The sequence below is a fragment of the Ahaetulla prasina genome, chromosome 1 (genome assembly GCF_028640845.1).
Source record: "Ahaetulla prasina isolate Xishuangbanna chromosome 1, ASM2864084v1, whole genome shotgun sequence".
Taxonomy (NCBI): Eukaryota; Metazoa; Chordata; class Lepidosauria; order Squamata; family Colubridae; genus Ahaetulla; species Ahaetulla prasina.
The window spans coordinates 344,399,196-344,420,111 of NC_080539.1; the positions used below are offsets into that span (position 1 = coordinate 344,399,196).

Sequence of the window (20,916 nt, forward strand, 5' to 3'; positions counted from 1 at the left end):
TTCACACAACCACAATCCTATAAGGTGGATTGGGCTGAGAGAGTGAGAAAAAGAGTGGCCCAAAGTCACTCAGTTGTCTTCATGCCTAAAGTGGGACTAGAACTCACAGTCTCCTGATTTCTAGGCCAGTGCCTCAGCCACTACACTTATTGCCTAAAGCAGGAGTGTCAAACTCATGTTGTCACGGTGACATCACGTGATCTATTGAGAATCCCCCCCTTCGCTAAACCGGGTGTGGGCGTGGCCAGCATATGACACATCCGGCCTGCGAGCCATGAGTTTGACAGCCTAAAGTTTTCTGTCAATCAGATTTAATACATTAATAGTCTTTTTGAGTAAAGCCAAGTTATATTTTCACTGCTGCACTAGCTCAACTGGGATCTTCTATCTGCCTCCAAAGATACAGACTTAGTTCTTTCTTACATAATTCCTCCCAGTCAACAGGGGAGAACTTTAGTGTGCTTAGCTGGAATCTGGCAGACTTTAAAACCTTCACTCTAAATATGAATATATTCATATTTAATCTGCCTTTTAAGCTAATATGGAATTTTACAAGTGTGCTAGTAATGTATAACACAATGTCTTCCTCAAACTGAGCTTACTGACTTTACAGACACATCTAAGTAGCATAAATACAAGATAAAAGCAACAGAAATAAAATGTTTGGCATCATGAAAGGCTTTTTGGATACTTTCTCCTTTTTTAAATGGCATCTAAAATTCAAGAGATGCCACCAAGGTTGTGCACAACATTGAATTCAAAGGGGGAAAAGGCACTTTGGAGCATTCACGTAGCATCTCTTGGCAACTTTTAAAATAGATGCAGCTTTTTCTGGAATCATGTCACTATTTTTGTGTCTACAGTATAATCCCATAAATTTAAGCACTTGCTGACAGATACTACATGAAAAACCCTGCGTGCTCTGAAGTTTCTTTTTTTCCTTTGAATTCTTCCAGTTTGCATACTTCCAGAAAAATTCTCTCTGGATGCAGCTGCCATTCCTTATAAAGTTTTCATAGTTCACAGCCATATTGAATTGTGTTGTCAACAATTTGCTGTTATGTAAACTCTTCACAGTACAAAAAAGATTCATTTGAGTTATTATTGACTGTAAGGACTATGGAAATGAATGAGACAGCTCTAACTAAGGTGCTATAAAACAACAATGCACCAAAACTATTAGAGATAGTCCTTGACTTACAACTATTCACTTACTGTCCATGTTACAATGGAAAAAAGTGACTTATAACTGGTCCTCACAGTTATGACTGTTGCACCATCACATGATCAAAATTTTCCTGTGGGTGTGACTAGGTGGAGGGGGTCATGTGATTGAGTGGGCATGGTGTGAGTGATGTCAAGTTGGCCATGCCCACTCAATCACATGGCCCCACTTAGCCATATCCACCAAACTGATAGCAAACAGTTTTGAAACCCACCACTGCTTGGCATGTATTTGCAATGGTTACAGTATCCTAGGTTCACTTGATTGCAAATTGTGACTTTCCTAGCCAGGGTTTGGCAAACAAAGTCAATGGGGGAAACCAGACTCACTTAACAACCATGTGGTTTGCTTAACGACCCTGGTGATCTGCTTAACAACTCCAACAAAAAGATTGCAATATTGGGTATGACTCACTTAACCACCTCACTTAGGGGCAGATGTTGCACTCCCAATTGTGGTCATAAGTCAAAGATTACTTGCATATGCCTGGCTTAACTCTATGGGTGATAATATATATATAGTCCTTACCTGCAGAATAGCAAGGCCTGGCCTAAAACCAGGAACTTTTGCTTTCATTTCTGCAACTTGATTCTTCAGTCGCTCCCTTACTTGGCTAGAAAGAACAGGTGGGAAAGAGAAAGCAAACATTTAACAATTGTAGTAGATTAAAAAATTGAAAGTGGGATCTAGTTCCAAAGACATCCCCAAGATTTAAATTTGCACCATGTAGTTTTCCCCGTTTCTAATTCCCAATTCCAGAAATGTGGAAGACTGTGCTGCTGACCAGAATGAAGAAAGGGGAAGAAATCCATCAACTGCCCAAGTAAAGATGATTGAACAACTTTCTTTTCTTTGCTCATAAAATGTCAAGAAGTGTCACTCATCAATGGTGTAAGTCAACAGTGCAGTTGTGAAGGTATGCAGGTGCCTAAAATGAGGTGAAGTCTAACAAGGAAAATTATTAAAGGCAGTTTTAAAAACTGATGTGTGTAGCGACCAAACTGACAAATGTATCAATAAAGGATAATATTTGTAGCTCAGGGTTGAAATGAGGGATTCCTTGGTGTTCTCTGAGCTTGGTTGTTTTCTTGCAGATATTTAATTACCCAACATGGGTAACATCATCAGTGCTAGTAAGGAGTGGGGTTTGTTGTATGTAGTAAACTACATATTACAAAAGAGACAATTAACAAGCCAAAAAGGGAACACAACCTCCCCACCAGCAATCAGCACCCAGATCAGCATAGATTAATTTCAAGAGTAACACCAATCAAGTAACCAATACCCCAATCAAGGACCTGGCAAACAAGCAAACAGCCCAAAAAATCTCTAAGACCATCCCCACCAACACTGTCAGACAAGCCAGTAGAATATAAACTGAAAGAAAAACCCACTCCTTACTAGCAGTGATGATGTTACCTAATTTGAGTAATGAAACATCTGCAAGAAAAAAACAAGTTCAGAGAGCACCTAGGACCTCTCATGAACAATGTATGACCTGGATCTGAGACAGTTTGACAAGAAACATCAACAAACTGTCACTGTCACTATTTATGATTTACAATATGTCTGTTGATTTTACAAAGTTATATCCTATGGAAAAAAAACACAGAATAACAGAGTTGGAAGGGACCTTGGAGGTCTTCTAGTCCAACCCCCTGCTTAGGCAGGAAACCCTACAGCACTACAGACAAATGGTTTTCCAATATCTTCTTTAAAACTTCCAGTGTTGGAACATTCACAACTTCTGGAGGCAAGTTGTTCCACTGATTAATTGTTCTGTCTGTCAGGAAATTTCTCCTTAGTTCTAACTTGCTTCTCTCCTTGATTAGTTTCCACCCATTGCTTTTTTATCTACCCCCAGGTGCTTTGGAGAATAGTTTGACTCCCTCTTCTTTGTGGCAGCCCCTGAGATATTGGAACTCTGCTATCATGTCTCCCCATCTATCTCCTCATCCAAATCATTGATGAAGATGTTGAAGTGTACTGGGCCTAAAACAGAGCCTTGGGATACTCCCTCCATGTAGATGAAGTTCCATTGAGGACTACATGTTGAGTGCGGTTGGTCAGCCAGTTGCGAATCCATCTGGTGGTAATGCTGTCTAACCCAGATTTTTCTATTTTATCTAGTAGTAGGTTATGGTCTACTTCAGGAGTAGTCAACCTTTTTATACCTACCGCCCACTTTTGTATCTCTGTTAATAGTAAAATTTTCTAACCTCCCACTGGTTCCACAGTAATGCTCCGTGTATCGTTGTCTGCGCATGCCTCTCGCATCATGGATTGGGTTGGGGGGGGCACCGGCTACCAGCTCTGCTTGTCTGTTACAGCTGGGTGGTGTGGGAGGAGATGCGCGAGCTATTCTGGGACGAGGCTCTTTTGTTTGCGGTTGCACTATAGCGCCATTTAGTTTCACTTACATAACGTGAACTAAACTTATGCACAGGCGATACAAATAGTATATTTTCAGAAATTTTAATTGTCACGAGGAATTTTATGAAGACCTAGGGGGAAAATGTTTTTAAATAATGCTATGAAAATTTTTTCAAAAGTCAATTAAATTAAAAGAAAGGAAAGTGCTTCAGTATCGGACAAAACCCCTACCGCCCACCATGAAAGCTGGAACGCCCACTAGTGGGCTGTAGGGACCAGGTTGACTACCACTGATCTACTTCATCAAATACCTTACTGCCTTAAATGCTGCGGTGGCACAGTGGTTAGAGTGCAGTATGGCAGCCTACTTCTGCTGATCACTGGCTCCCAGCAGTTTGACAGGTTGAATCTCACCAGGCTCAAGGTTGACTCAGCCTTGCATCCTTCCCAGGTCGGTAAAATGAGGACCCAGAGTATTGGGAGCAATATGCTGATGCTATAAACCGCTTAGAGAGGGCTGTAAAGCACTATATAAGTCTAAGTGCTATTGCTATTATTGAAGTCCAAGTAACTTTTATTGACAGCATTCCTCTGATCCACTAATTTTGTCACTGTCAAAGAATTCAATACGAAGTAAGTGTGGTAAGTGACAGACCCAAATGACTTTTAAACTTTTAACAAAAACTGGGATTTGAGTCTATGCCTTGCAGGCCTCATTTCACTCTCCAACCATCAATATTTTTCTTGTACAAAATATTATGCAACAGTATTTCTTATGTTTAATTATTAGGTGGAAATATTTAGTTTATAGCAGGGGTGGGCAACTGATTTTTCCAAGGGGCCACATGAAAAACTGGGATTGTTGTGAAAGGCCAAACCTATATGCTAAACTTAATTCTGCTCGATATTGATTTTATTGCATTATAAAAAATTGTAAACTATATGGTTTTGATTACCTGCTACTGGTAAGAATAAATGTTATGTCTTATTCTAATTTCTGATTGCCATCCAACAGGCTGGACAGGGACAGCCAAAGGGTCAGATATAACCCAGGTGCTGTAAAATGCCCAGGTCTGGTTTAGAGAAAAGTCAAATTGAAGAAGAAAATGAAATTGACAAACCAGTTGCTACTGTACATCATTTACTACTATACACTGTACTCTAGTAAAATTAACAATCGCACCATGCATTGCCACCTGGTGAACCCAGAGTGCAACTGCAAATGACATTTTTTTCTTAACATTGTTTGAAAGACCAGTAGAACTTAATAATTACCTGCTACAGACATTGCATTAAGCCAGGTTCTGCTTAACCATTATTTTTTCCTGAACTAGAATTGGCTGAGTTTATTTGTGATGCAAAATCATAAACCATGTTTTGCAAAATACAAGGACTGCATCGTATCTAATATCATCCCCCCCAAAATCACTTCGCATTAATACAACACACGAAACAAGTTACTATTTGATTAAATAGTTGTCAAGATGTGAGAAAGCAGCTTTCTAGACATCATAAAATATTATTAACAGGGATTCGAGAAAGTTCTGAGATGGTTGATGCTGCTTAAACAAGGCTTATGTCAGACTTCACACAAGTACAACAATAAGTTAAATCTGCATTCGTAAAATTGCATCCTGCACCCAGAAAGCGGAAATTTCAGAGCCTTGACACAATAAAGGAAGCTGCATAATTACAGTCACAAAATAAATCCTGTTTATACATATATTTACCTGCTCGAGAACACAAAAATTAAACCCAATATGAACGATAGCCTGGGCTTGAATTCCTAATACTTTTCCTCCTCACTCTTTGGAGTCAATGGACTTTTGGCCATTCTTTTCTCAGCTTTGAGTGAGAAGCAGCAGTTCAGGGCTCACACAGTAGATCTCCTTGATTCTTGATCTTTCCACATGATACTCCTTTGGTGATTTTTTCCCCAAAGCTAAATTTACCTAATTTCCTCACTTTTTCCTGGAAGGACTTGATTTTTAGTTATCTTTGTCTTAATTTTCTCTACAGGCTGGCATTCAAAACAATGCCAGTCATCCTTCTAATCTCCCATAATGTCTGTAATGATTGTTATTGTTGTTGTTAGTTGCGAAGTCATGTCCAACCCATCGCGACTCCATGGACAACGTTCCTCCAGGCTTTCCTGTCCTCTACCATTCTCTGGAGTCCATTTAAGCTCACACCTATTGCTTCAGTGACTCCATCCAGCCACCTCATTCTCTGTTGTCCCATTCTTCTTTTACCCTCAGTCTTTCCCAGCATTAGGCTATTCTCCAGTGAGTCTATAATGATACTGTGGCATTTTCTCTTGCTTTTCACTGATGAAAGTCACAGGCTAATATTAAGTCACAGGCTAATATGTATGTATGTATGTATGTATGTAAAATAAACCGAGAACAAAGGTCAGAAGGAGAAAATGCAGTATCAACTGACAGAAGGGGTGATTTTGGGTGAACCAAAGGAAGGTATTTTACCTATGATCTCCTTAAACCTTCCCTAATATTACAAATACTTGTTTTTCAAGGTAACATTTGAGATAGCCCTATAAGAAATTAACATCTCTGTTAGCTTTAATGTCACAATATTTAGTTTATTGATTATGTGTCATCAAACCAGTTTCAACTCTTACTGACCAAATAGATTTAGTAATTTCCACTGGATAAAAGAGCTGAGTGGCATGGACATCTCTTCTATCAGTTAATATTTCACCAAATCCCACTCTATTAATTCCATCACATCCATTTCACCTTGCCAAGAGCTAATTCCCAGCTACTTCTAACATTGGTAGTCCATGACTCACAACCATTCATTTAGTGACTGTTGAAAGTTACAACATCACTGAGAAAAGAAACCATTTTTCACACTTACGACCACTGCAGGATCCCCATGATCAAGTAATCAAATTTTGGATGTTTGGCAACTGGTTCATATTTATGACTATTGCAGTGTCATGTGATCACCTTTTGTGACCTTCTAAAAGCGAAGTCAATGGGAAAGTCAAATTCACTTAATAAGTTACTAACTTAACAACTGCAATGATTCACTTAACAGCCATGGCAAGAAAGGTCGTAAAGTGGGGCAAAACTCACTTAACAAATGTCTTGCTTAGCAACTGAAATTTTGGCCTCCATTGTGATCATAAGTTGAGGACTACCTGTACTGCAGATTATAGAATACTTTTTGCCACCCAACTGTTTTTTTCTCATATGTACGAAATAACAAAATTTATATTACTGCTTCTGCTTCATAAATGTAAGACAACTTTAAATTGAAATCCTAAACTGGCTATAAAAGGGCCTGATGAAATTAATTTGCAAATCAAGCAAATTAATTTAACATCCCTAATTTATATTCCCAAATGAACAGAAAGGGAAAGGGAATAGAATAGAATAGAATAGAATTTTATTGGCCAAGTGTGATTGGACACACAAGGAATTTGTCTTGGTGCATATGCTCTCAGTGTACATAAAAGAAAAGATACGTTCATCAAGGTACAACATTTACAACACAATTGATGATCAATATATCAATATAAATCATAAGGATTGCCAGCAACAAGTTATAGTCATACAGTCATAAGTGGAAAGAGATTGGTGATGGGAACTATGAAACGATTAATAGTAGTGCAGATTCAGTAAATAGTCTGACAGTGTTGAGGGAATTATTTGTTTAGCAGAGTGATGGCCTTCGGGAAAAAACTGTTCTTGTGTCTAGTTGTTCTGGTGTGCAGTGCTCTATAGCGTCGTTTTGAGGGTAGGAGTTGAAACAGTTTATGTCCAGGATGCGAGGGTCTGTAAATATTTTCACGGCCCTCTTCTTGATTCGTGCAGTATACAGGTCCTCAATGGAAGGCAAGTTGGTAGCAATTATTTTTCTGCAGTTCTAATTATCCTCTGAAGTCTGTGTTTTTCTTGTTGGGTTGCAGAACCGAACCAGACAGTTATAGAGGTGCAAATGACAGACTCAATAATTCCTCTGTAGAACTGGATCAGCAGCTCCTTGGGCAGTTTGAGCTTACTGAGTTGGCACAGAAAGAACATTCTTTGTTGTCCTTTTTAATGATGTTTTTGATGTTAGCTGTCCATTTGAGATCTTGCGATATGATAGAACCCAGAAATTTGAAGGTTTCTACTGTTGATACTGTGTTGTCAAGTATTGTGAGAGGTGGAAGTATGGAAGGGTTTTCCTAAAATCTACCACCATTTCTACGGTTTTGAGTGTGTTCAGTTCCAGATTGTTTTGGTTGCACCACAAGGCTAGTCGTTCGACCTCTCGTCTATATGCGGATTCGTCATTGTCTCGAATGAGACCAATCACTGTTGTGTCATCTGCGAACTTCAGTAGCTTAACAAATGGATCATTGGAGATGCAGTCATTGGTATACAGAGAGAAGAGAAGTGGGGAGAGCACACAGCCTTGGGGGCCCCTGTGCTAATTGTACAGGTATTTGATGTGATCTTGCTTAGCTTCACCTGCTGCTTCCTGTTTGTTAGGAAGCTTGTGATCCACTTACAAGTCTGTTCCGGTACCTGTAGCTGGTTTAGCTTAGTTAGAAGAATGTCTGGAATGATGGTATTGAATGCTGAACTAAAGTCTACAAAAGGACCCTTGCATAGGTCTTTGGAGACTCAAGATGTTGTAGGATGTAGTGCAGAGCCATATTAACAGCATCATCTGTTGATCTATTTGCTCGGTATGCAAATTGCAAGGGGTCTAAAAGCGGATTCGTGATGGTTTTCAGGTAGGAAAGCACTAGCCTTTCAAAGGTTTTCATGACTACAGATGTTAGAGCAACTGGTCTGTAGTCATTCAGTTCCTTGATGGTGGGCTTCTTGGCACTGGGATGATGGTAGGCGTTTGAAGCAAGAAGGAACATAGCACATCTCTAGTGATTTATTGAAAATATGGGTGAAGATGGGGGCCAATTGGTCAGCACAGACTTTTAAGCAAGAAGGAGTTATCTTGTCTGGACCTGGAGCTTTTCCTGGCTTTTGTCTGTGAAATAGGTCCTGCACTTCCTTTTCTGTGATCACTAGGGGTTGTGAACCCAATGAAATGGGGTCAGTTGTAGGAGGCTTGGCTGTTGTTGCTGTGTCTGAGATGGGGGTTGTGGAGATAGGTGGCTGTAGTTTCCTTTCAAACCTGCAGTAAAACTCATTCAGGTCATCTGCCAGTTGTTGATTACCTTCAGCCTGGGAAGGAGGTTTGCCATAGCCGGTGATATTTTTAAGAGTTTTCCACATGTTTGCTGGTTCATTTGCTGAAAATTGATTCTTTAGCTTTTCAGAGTAGCATCTTTTTGCTGCTCTTATCTCCCTTGTTAGTGCATTTCTGGCCTGATTGTACAGCATTTTATCACCTTTTCTGTAGGCTTCCTCTTTGGAATGTCGTAGCTGCTTAAGTTTAGGTGTAAACCAAGGTTTGTTATTACTGTGTATTCGCAAGTTCCTTGTAGGTACACATAGGTCTTCACAGAAGCTGACATATGATGTTACAGTATCTGTGAGTTCATCCAGGTCTGCAGAGGTATCTTTAAAATATTCCAATCAGTGCAGTCAAAACATGCCTGTAGCTTTAATTCTGATTCCTCCGTCCAGGTTTTCACTGATTTAATTATTGGTTTTATGGCTTTAAGTCTTTGCCTGTAAGCAGGTACAAGGTGAATCATGCAATGATCAGAGTGTCCTACAGCTGCACGTGGTAAAGACCGATAGGCATCTTTTAGTGTTGTGTAGCAGTGGTCTAGAGTATTCTTGCCTCTGGTGGGACAATTGACATGCTGAAAGTATTTTGGTAGTTCTTTCCTTAAGTTTGCCTTGTTTAGATCTCCCAAAACAATGGCCAGTGAATCAGGGTGTTTGGCTTCAGCCTCCATGATTTGGTCAGCTAGAGTTCGTAATGCCTCGTTTACACAGGCTTGTGGTGGGACATAAACAGCAATTAGAAGAAATGAGGAAAATTCACGAGGCGAATAGTAAGGTTTGCAATTGATAATTAGAGTCTCTAAATTGTTGTCACAGAATTTGTAAATTATGTTAAAATCTTGACACCAGGTTGAATTAATATATAGGCATAAGCCTCCTCCTTTCTTTTTACCAGATGTTTCTGGAACCCTGTCTGATCGTTCAATTTGAAATCCTGGAATGTTCAGGCTGCTATTTTCAATGGATTCATTTAACCAGGTTTCAGAGAAGCATAGGACTGCTGAATTGCGAAAATCAGAATAGTATTTGTTTAAGAGGAGTATTTCATCCATCTTATTTGCAAGTGAGCGTATATTTGTTAGGAAAATGGAGAGCATTTCACCGAGGCAGCCTTCGTCGGTGCCATCTTAGGTGGGAAAATTAATTTAACATCCCTAATTTATATTCCCAAATGAACAGAAAGGGAAAGGGTATGAGATGTTTGCCACAGAATTCCTGTTAAGTGGCAAGTAAAATAACTGTTTAGTTATTTAAATAGATAGACTTTAGTTTAAGAAGCCCAGATTCACAATGAAATAAATGTAGTTAATGCAATTTTGCCCAATGGGTTTATTACATCTTAAACTCCTAATTTAAATAATTTATTCCACCTGCAATTACTCTTTTCTTCTTACAAGAATGTTAACAAGTTCAGTGATGGGATTCACACATCACAATAAGCCACAATAGGTTAGTTTAATTTCAGTTTAGCAAATTGCTAGAACATCGCCAATATGATTGATGACAGGGAACCCCAAACTTTCTGACCACTGGACACTTTTAGAATTTTGAATTCTCTTCCAAATAATTGCTGTGGATCTTGCATGGCTTTTCCTAAGAAGTTAAAACTGGCTTAATAGTTTTATTAATTTTAATTGGGGTTTTATTGTGTTAGGGTTTTTAAATTTTTAATGTCGGCCTTTTTCTAATATGCTCTGTTTTAAATTTTTTGTTTTAATTATATATATTTTGAGTTTTTATCTTTTTGGCTGTACACCGCCCTGAGTCCTTCGGGAGAAGGGCGGTATAAAAATCTAATAAATAAATAAATAAATAAATAAAAGTGAGAAATTATCACAATTCGAGGTGCCATTCTCTCCAGTTCTCCTCTTTTAGGACAATTTCTTCTGATTCCACTTACCTTTGTTCTTTTCCTGGGCAGGTAGGTTCCCATCCAAACTAAGCAATGCTTACAAGCCACTTATCACTTTCATGTCCTAAAAAAAAAAACCTATGGTGCCCATAACAGGGATCTCCAACCTTGGCAACTTTAAGATTTGTGGACTCAGTTTTGCTGGCTCAGGAATTTTGGGAGTTGAAGTCCACAAGTCTTAAAGTTGCCAAGGTTGGAGACCCCTGGCCCATAAGAGATCTTGAAAACAGAGGTTGGCTGGCACTAATAGTGCCAGATTCCCTTCCTAACATAAAAAGGAAAGAAAGAAAATCTAACTGGGATAGGGAGCCCGGTAGGGACAGGGCTCAGGTTACTACACTATCTTGCAATCTGTATACTACTACTATTGTCTTGTTTGATTGCAATCTTCAATTGGACAAAATGGTGTATCACGGGGCAACAATTTTTGAATCAACATACCTCAAATGGGGTAACTTACAGAAAGGTGTCCCAAATTTGGAACCCATAGCAAATTTGGGGCTGCTTCAAGTATTGCCACATTGCATGCCACGTTTGTGATTTCTAGTGTTTTCTGCCAGTTTCCTACACTCAACATCAATGGAAAAGCTGGCAGGAAGTCAGAAGTCATTTCCACTCTCATTGGTTTTTGCTCACCCATAGTCATTCTGTTTCTCTATTTAGGTAATGGGTCTCAAAGACCCAACAATCATTGAGTTGTGTAGTTTTCTATAATAAAGAGCAACATAGATACATTTTTTTGTTAAAGTATGCCAGAATGCAGCCAAATGTGGCTTATTGAAAAATCTGTGGCTAAACAAATCATGATTTAGCACAATCTGTGACTTAAGACAATGTTGCTTGAAGATTGCCCAGTGAGTTCTGGGGCTGAGAAAGGATTTGTTCTTCACTCATCCCAAGCCCAAGAACAAAGCAATCCACTATACCACAATTCAGCTGAAATTCATTCTGTTTTTTCCAGTATGGGCCATGTTAAATGTTGGCAACAGCTTTCAATTCCAAAGGTCATTGAGAGAGCAGATTCATGTAGTTGCTTCATGTGCCAATTCAGCTAGAAAGGAAAATTCCACGGAAGATGTAAAGAACAGAAACTTCCCTTAAATTTCACAGATAGCCTGGTCACATGTTAAGTGCTGTTTAATCAGTTGCACATGAGCCTTTCGAATTCTAAACTTGTGATATCCTCCCCCCAAAAGCTTGGGAAGGATAGATATACCGGTATATCTTTACGAAATCTATCTGAAACAAGCTCATACAGTAACTTTTCCAATTCTGTTGTTCTTCAACACCCTCTTGAGGCCTAAAAGAAGGAGAATATTTATTTTTGTTCTCCAACTTCCTCTTTTAGGTTCAACTCCCATATCAACACAATTTGGAAGCTTTAAAAACAGCTACTAAATTATAGCCTGGCAACATAGACAGTTCAGAAAAGTTTGTCATAATAAAACAGCTTCTCTTTGGGGTGCAACCAGTCATTTCTTGCAACAGACTAACACAGCTGCATTTCTTGGATTTGTCAATCATTTACTGGTCACTCTTTTTTCCTACAGTAGGGATGGGTCATTTAAGACCCCAGATATACTAAACTTCAGGCAACAGAACCAGTGAGTTAGAATGAAGAAGCTGCAGTCCGGGGTGTCAAACTCGCAGTATCACAGTGTCGTCATGTGACATATAGGGACTTTCCCCCCCTTTGCCAAACCGGGCGGGCCAGCACGTGATGCATCTGGCCCGCGGGGGACCACATGTGATGTTTTCACCCTACAATTCCTATGAGAAAAACAGCTGGATTTGATGCAGCATGGGGCAATAGTAAAGTTCTATTGACTACGTTTGATCAATGAAAGCCATTCAAACAAATAAGGCAACAGAACTAACGGCTTCATATTATTCATATGACTATGGACTGATTTGGACTAATCAAAATATTGCAAAGAATAATTTAAGGTTTGCTGGGTATGTGATTTTAGCCCATTACAATATATTATTTAATAAATCAAAAACAAATTATGGTTTAGCACAGGGATGTCAAATTCGATTTCATTGAGGGCTGCATCAGGGTTGTGTTTGACCTCGGGGGCGTGGGACGTGGTGGGTGTGGCCATCTTGACATCACTTGTGTCAGGGTGCCTGTGGTGGCATGAGTGCTCTGCCAGCAAAAATGGGCTCCTGAGCTCCATTTTCAGCTGTGATGGCCTCCTGCAACCCTTTGCCATTGAAAATGGAGCTCTGTTTTTGCTGGCAGAGGCACCATGGGCCCGTCGTTTGCTATTTCCAGGGGCCCCCTGCTATTTCCAGGGGGCCCCTGCGGGTCAGATCTAAACATCCCGTGGGCCAAATCTGGCCCCCGGGCCTTAAGTTTGACACCACTGGTTTAGCACAATAGGTGGACTCAGTCTTAGTTTTCCAGTAATATAATATTGGAAAACAATAGGAGTTCCTATAATTTATGCATTGTGGGAAAACAGACCCAAATTTATAGGATTGTGAGCATATCTGGAATGCTGAGAATATGTTATTGGCAACCTGATTGGAGTTGCCCATTTTACCAGAAGGCAAAATGCACCATTTTTCTGGTCTCTGAGAATGTTCTTTATTAGCTCAATTTATCTTTGTTTTTTCAATGAAAAGGCAAGCACGCTTCTACACAAAGCACTGAACTGCACTCAACCCATCATCTTTTGTTTTCTCTGACAGTATGCATGCAGCTGGTGGGGCATGTTAGCTTCCAGTTTTGAATAAATAAATGAATCTACAAGAGAGCCAGGTGAGGAAAAGGAAATATAATTGAGTATTAATTATTTGTAAAAATAATGAAGGCAGAATATAAACAAACAAATAAAATCACCAAACAACATCACATTGACATGTAGGCTTTACATTATAAAGATGATTCCATTTTAAATTATACTGAAATGAGATAACTATAGTTTTTTTCCCAATTGTGCAAAACTGTAGTCCTTATACTTCTGTCAGACAGAAAAATACTGCGAAAACTTGGTCATCCTATCAGTAGTTAAAATCCAAGAAGCCCTAAAGTAGCAGAATCGGTTTTCTTAACACTATTTCTGTTTGTGTGCACAAAATGTGCTGCCTGAAGTGATAAAGCTTCTCTTGATATGTTTCTTAGTGTGATTTATTTAAAACAAAACTGGAACCTTTGCCAACCAGACACCTATACAGACGATTTTAAAAGCAGTGAGCTGAAATTTGCAGCCTTCCTGATGTTTCTGGTCTGAATTCTCTTGGCCCAAGCCAATGCAGCCAACAGACTTGGGAGTTGAACATCACATAAAGTAGTAAAGATTCCCTACCTCTGCATTAAAACAGTGAATGGATTTCAAAAGACAGCAAACATTTTGCATCATATGTATAATTTCAGGATCAAGATATACAATGTTAATCAATCATGGAACTCTGAGTTAATAAGCAATAAAGAAAGATAGCAAAACAAAGATAACATTCAGAAAAAGACTTGATAGGCTCCCCCTTCCTACGGTTTTAAAACTTAGACCAAAGTTGGGTGGGTGTATCCTCAAAACGGCACCCGTATGATAACACATATGGAGACCTCTCTTGATGCCCATGATTATATGGCATCTATCTAGAAATTAAGCACCATCTTTATGGGAATTGATTTGGAAAGGCTACCATTAGCCTTCTGAAAACAATAAAAAATTATATACCTACTATGCATAGCTTTATTTAGAAGTGTGCTGTTGAGACATTTTGAGAGAGTGCAGAAAACATTCTCTTAAAAGTCCAGTTTGTTTATATACATATCTGAGAGCCATTCTGTGCAGTGGATAACTGAGGAAGGAATCTGAACGAACTAGTCCTGCCTTAGTCTGAGGTCAGCTGGGTATCCTTGAGCCAGTCCCCTCTCTCAGCCCTAGGAAGGAGGCAATGGCAAACTATTTCCGAAAGATCTTGCCAGGAACACTGCATGGACTTGTTCAGGCATTCAACCAGGAATCGATACTGAAGGCACAAAAACAAAACAACCTGTATGCATATAGCAACATATACTCTCTACTGGATGAAAAAAACAACAACCCTGTCACATGCCCTTTTGTTTTTTGGCAAGAAAGCAGGAGAAGTTGCTACTATCTTCTTCCAGATGGTTTTCCAACTTCCAATCCAGGCCATAGTCCTGGGACTTCCTGGTACTCTTCCACCTATATACTAACTTGTTTAGTTTAGCTTTTTTGAGATCAACTAAAGTCTGCCAAGAATTGCCACCTACAATGTGATATCTACCACCAGGTATATTCATTTTGTTATTCAAAGATCAAGTGTAGCATCCAGATGAAATAAGCTGTGCATCCTTGACATCCAACTTGGACAGCTGCAGTTTTCTTTTTTAAAATGGGCCTTGTTCTGCATTTTCTGGCAATTATAGTATCAAAATTCTGTGAACCTGGCAGTTTAGCACCATAGCAAAACCTATATAGGTTAACTCCTGCCAGAAGCTGCTTATGCAAGCAACCTCCCAACCAAATCAGTGTAATAGAACAAACTTGCACAATAATTAGAAGTTCTCTTCCAAGAAACAGAGGAGGGGCAGAATCACAATTTGGACTCAGACAGTAGGCAATGACTAACTGCCCAACCATTAAAAGCACAGGAACTGGTGAGACAGAAAAAACAGGCCTGCTTCCACTTCTTGGCAGGTCATCTATCAGTTCATATCTTCTGTGCAAATTTTTCTGGATTTAGGGATAATTTAATACTAAAATCTTGTGCTGTGATTTTCTATCAAACCCTTTTGCACAACCAATTACTGCCGATGACAGGTCCCATCCTAGAAGAAACCACCTCAGCTCCCAAACAACTCTTCCAAGATGGCCCCGATTACACTGCGCACACACACATAAACACACACACATACTTAAGTGCTTTCTTATTAGAACTCTATAAGTTAATATGCAAATCTAGGCCTGATTTATTACCAATTTTTCCTTTAATCCCATGACACTTTCACTCCACCCCTTTCTTATTAGAGGTGGTGTGCCTTTAATACAAACTGGATGCAACTGTTCCAAACACCAATATTCAAGAGCCTGTTGAAATCATGCCTCCCTTGCTGTGGTTAGGGGGTACAGTTCTACCCTAAGGAGAGAAAGGAGTAGCAAATTAGCTACCTTGTAATTTCAATACTGCTTCAGTTACCTTTCTTTCTAGGGCATTTTTACACAGGGAAAAAAAGGAGGAATTCTTAGAGAAATCACTTGTATAATCAAAGAGATATACTGTGATTTTGAAAGACCATATACTAGAGTAATGCACAACACCCCCCCTTTCCACACTCACAATTTTATCAAATGTCAACATACTGAATCATTAATTCAAAGCAGGCTAGGTTGATACGTCAACTTAAATGTGGTTGCCTAGTTATATGGTTCAGTGTTTTGTGAGAACACAGCCAACTATGTGAGGGTCCTCTAACAAATTTCATAGATAGGTGGGTGCTCTAATACTTTGCCTTCTCAAATTCTGTACATAAAAGATCCAGCATGATTCTGTTTGCAAAGAGCAGGTGAGAAAAAAGAGCTGTCTAGCATTCTAGAGTCTGAGCTCAAGAGAGTGAATAATTCAAATTTACTAAGGTTGGAAGAGCTAATGCTAGGCTAAAGATGGTTAAGGTAAGAAAAACAACTTTTCATGTTCCTGTGCCATATGCGTATGCCTCAGTAGGAAAAGAAGCCAAGCCTGACCCACATTTTCCCAAAGGCAATGTGGGTTGGGGTCACTCATTGTTGTAAGCCGTAATGTGGTTTGGTGCTGGTGTACAGCACTGTGACAACTCTAATAGTTATTCAACAGGCCACAATTAAGCAAACAGTGACATGATATGCACAAAAAGTCAATGTGACTAGTTGAGCTTCCTCCCAACAAACTGTTCCATAGGGACAAACAAATCTCTTAATGTGCCTTCGAGAAAGCCATCCACAAAATAAAATTGCAAACAGGCTGGCTGTTGGGATGAGCATAGCAAAACACAAGCCAACTTGATAAAGCAGAGTTAATGCAAGGGCTCCAAGCAAGTGCTGCTCCCCACATCCCTCTTTTTGAGAACCATCTGCAGGCAATCTCATTGAATTCAGTGGGATTTACCTCTTAATTAGAGATCAACATAAGATTCACACTCCATTAGACTGGCCTGTAATGTTAGGAATCTTAGGATTTATTTGATTGTTCTGATAAGCACATTATACCTATGTACTAGTACAGGAGTCTCCAATCTTGGCAACTTTAAGCCTGGCGGACTTCAATTCCCAGGATTCCCCAGCCAGCTTTGCTGGCTGGGGGAATTCTGGGAGTTGAAGTCCACCAGGCTTAAAGTTGCCAAAGTTGGAGACCCCTGTACTAGATAACAGCCCACGTATACCACATGACGCGCTTACGGTGTTGCCCCTCTCCCGAATCTGGAAAGTCTCCAGCTGCCCACCCCCTCATCTTTTATTTTTATTTTATTTTTTTCTTTGCAGAAAAAGATAACAGATAGCAGCGTGAAATCTCCAACCTCAAATCCGCGCCCCGGGACGATGGCGGGAACTTACGCAGAAACGGTTTTCCCACTGATGATCTCCGCGGAAGGCATGGCGACTCTCCGGACAGCAGCAGCTCTTGCGCTAAGAGAGGCTCCGATGGTGTCAGGAAGGAGTTCAAAAACCCCCGGGACCCTCCTCCTTCCGCGTGCTACCCACGTGGCTCCAAACTTTGCACGACACTCCCGGGGCGCGAGCTCCCTCGGACAGCCAACCCGGGCCGCCCTCCGCGGTCTCTCCCCTCCCCCACTTCCCCGCCTTCCGCCGGGGGGGGGGAGTGAGGAGAAAGAGGAGGAGGCGATGGACCCAGACTAACAGGAACTCACTTCTTTCGACGCGCGCGCACACGAAGGTCTCGGACCACCCCTTTCGAGGAGCGATCCAGGAGGCGTCGTCCCGCCGCCTCCCGCTCCTCCTGAGAAGGTGGAGCGATCGTTTCCCCTCGTTGAAAAAGCGGGCTGAGAAAAGCACCGCTCAGGGAAGAAAGCTTTGATTCTTCCCTACAGAACTGCAGAAAAAACAATTGCTCCCAACCTGCCTTCCATTGAGGACCTGTATAGTGCACGAATCAAAAAGAGGGCTGTGAAAATATTTACAGACCCCTCACATCCTGGACATAAAGTGTTTCAACTCCTACTCTCAAAACGACGCTATAGAGCACTTTACAGCGGAACAACTAGACACAAGAACCCCAAGCCATCACTCTGCTAAACAAATAATTCCCTCAACATTTTACTATTTACTAAATCTGCTCTACTATTAATCTTCTCATCGTACCCATCTCCTGCCACTTATGACTGTAACTTTGTTGCTTGTATCCTTACGATTTATACTGATATTTTCCTGATTGCTTATTTGTAGCCTATGACTATCATTAAGTGTTGTAGCATTAAGTGTTAAATTTGTACCCTATGACCATCATTAAGTGTAAGTGTTGTACCTTGATGAAGGTATCTTTTCTTTTATGTACACTGAGAGCATATGCACCAAGACAAATTCCTTGTGTGTGCGGTCACATTTGGCCAATAAAAAATTCTATTCTATTCTATTCTATTCTATTCTATTCTATAGGGTCTATTTGTCTCTTGTGCACCTTTTTTTAACAGAAGTAAATGAGCTGGGTGCAGATGCTTCGGGGGCATCATTTGAAAGCAGACAGGATTCAGTTCTTCAGGAGCAGATTGCATAAAATTCACCACTTGGGGGGGGGGAATCAAATTGCACAACTTGTTTTGCAGAAAAAGGACTTTTAGAATTTCCCAGAATTCATGCTGTCTGTCTGTCTCTGTCTCTCTCTCTGTCTCTCTCCTCCCTCCCCCTCTCTCTTTCTTTCTCTCTCTCTCTCTTGTGTGTGTGTGTGTGTGTGTGTAATCGATATTTGAAAACACTAGGGGAAACTTACCTTCACTTAAAAAATAAAGCCTCCTTTGAGTTTAATTATTGGTTTAATTACTGGTGATTGGTATTGATTTCTGTATATAACTTCCTTTGGCAATATCCCAGGAGGAGGTACTGTAATGGCAAACATAGGTTTTGGTATTATACTGCCTTTTGCAGTTACAGTACAGTGTCATTTTTAATTACCCAGCCTAGTTTACAGCCCTGTGATTTCCTAGTGGTCTCCCATTTTAAGCAGTAAGGAAAGTCAGGACTTTATGCTCTAGTAATGGATAAGTTGTTGGACCAGGACTGGGCATAACCAGATTTGAATGCACTTAACCAAGGAATTTCACTGGGTGACTTTGAACAAACACACTGTCCGTCTAACCTGTACCACAGGCAGCAGTATCAGTGGGGGTGAATTGGGCAAGATGGAAGCTCCCATTCCTTTCTACAGGTGTGCAACAACACAAGTACAAAAGGAGCAAGCTTCCTTATTGATTATTGCCATTTTGTCTGTCTGAAACACACATCCCATCCTGCTGCTGACCACCAGTCTTTTATGGGGATAAATGAAAAAGAATAGATCTCTGTGTAAATCACTTTCAGCTTCTTGAGAATAAGGATATTAATCAATTAAGCAGGTGGAACCCTACTCAGAGTTTCATGATCAGTCAGGGTCACTTAGACAGGCTTCTTTAAGCATCTACTTGACATTTTTTCAGGGTACAAGCAAGAGGAAAGTGCTGGGCATGAACCAGATGTGATAATAACACCCATGGCAGTTGTCAAGTCTATCTACATTTTAGGGGGGGGGGAACTGCTCTCGGCAGCATGATTTGATGATGGCTGTTAAGTTTCTTCCTAAAAGCAATCAGGCTGCAGTGGATAATAATAATAATAATAATAATAATAATAATAATAATAATAATAATAATAATTATTATTATTATTATTATTATTATTATTATTATTATTTAATTTTTATACCGCCCTTCTCCCGAAGGACTCAGGGCAGTGAACAGGCAGATAAAATAATAATACAATACATTACAATAAAAACACTATTTAAAAAACTTAATTCAATAAAGCCTAAATTTAAAATACAATACAAGATATAAAAATAAACCCCAATAAAATCCATGTTTAAAAAACCCTATTAAGCCTGGACACATACAGGTAATCTTCAATTTATGACTACAATTGAGTCCAAATTCAGCTAAGCAAGACAGTTGTTCAGTGAGTTTTGTCCCCTTTTATGACCGTTCCTGTCATAGTTCTTAAGCAAATCACTGCAGTTGTTAAGTTAGTAGCGTGGCTGTTAAATGAATCTGGCTTCCTCGCTGACTTTGCTTCTCAGAAGGACACAAAAGGTGATATATTACCCTAGGAACAGAATAGATTAAAATAAATAAATAAATAAAATAAGAGTTGGAAGGGACCTTGAAGGTCTTCTAGTCCAACCCCCTGCTTAGGCAGCACACTGCAACCATCATAATACGTGCCAGTTGCCAAGTGACAATCAAATTTTGATTATGTGAGTGTTGTGACTCGTCCTCTCTCCTCTCTTCAGCTGGGCCCCTCCCGTCTCCAACCGGGCCTGTTATCAGACTCCAAGTCTGATAATGAAGATGAACAGCCTGTCATGCCTCCTGCCCCCGGCCCTGGCCCCATGCCTGGAGAGAATGCCAGGAGTGAACGAACAAGCCCGATAAACCTCACTCATACGGTGTGTGTTCCTTTGGCTCAGCCGTTGGAGGAAGCCAGCCAGGTGCTGGAATTACTGACAGCAGATCCAGCTGAAGACAATTCAGTGTGAGGACCCTCTCTTCCGAAGATCTGAGAGGCGACGCCAGCAGAAGGAAGGGTGGGGCAGGCCTGGATAAATGCTGAGTCATGGAGCCACACCCCACAGCCTATATAAAGGACCTGCTTTTGGCATTCCAACCTTGAGTCAAGCAAAGTTTGCTGATACCGGACCCTATCGCTGAAGTCACAACTTGGACTCCTGCCTGCCCTGATAAACCTTGAAGGGACTTGGCAAGCTGCAGAGGCTTTGTTGCCAAGTTTGCCACGGACTTCCTTGACTCGTGTGTCAGAGTGGGAGTGGGACACAACAGTGACCTTGGGAATGCTGCAACAATCCTAAGTATGAAAAATGGACATAAATCACTTTTTTCAGTGCAATTGTAACTTCAAATGGTCACTAAACAAACGGTTGTAAATTGAGGACTACCTCTACATGTACTCTTGGCCTTTCAG

General features: G+C 40.3%; 1 protein-coding gene across 1 annotated transcript in view; it reads right to left on the bottom strand.

Annotated features, from left to right (window-relative positions):
• Nucleotides 1-17,620, bottom strand: part of MTHFD1 (methylenetetrahydrofolate dehydrogenase, cyclohydrolase and formyltetrahydrofolate synthetase 1) — a 67,923-nt gene extending 50,303 nt beyond the window's left edge. Inside the window, exons 1-2 of the mRNA XM_058162897.1 lie at nucleotides 17,287-17,620; nucleotides 1,754-1,838 (exon numbers count right to left, since the gene is read on the bottom strand). Coding sequence (XP_058018880.1) covers nucleotides 1,754-1,838; nucleotides 17,287-17,327 — 126 coding nt within the window. The 5' untranslated portion in view covers nucleotides 17,328-17,620. The remainder of the gene's footprint in view (nucleotides 1-1,753; nucleotides 1,839-17,286) is intronic.
• Nucleotides 17,621-20,916: the final 3,296 nt, after the last annotated feature.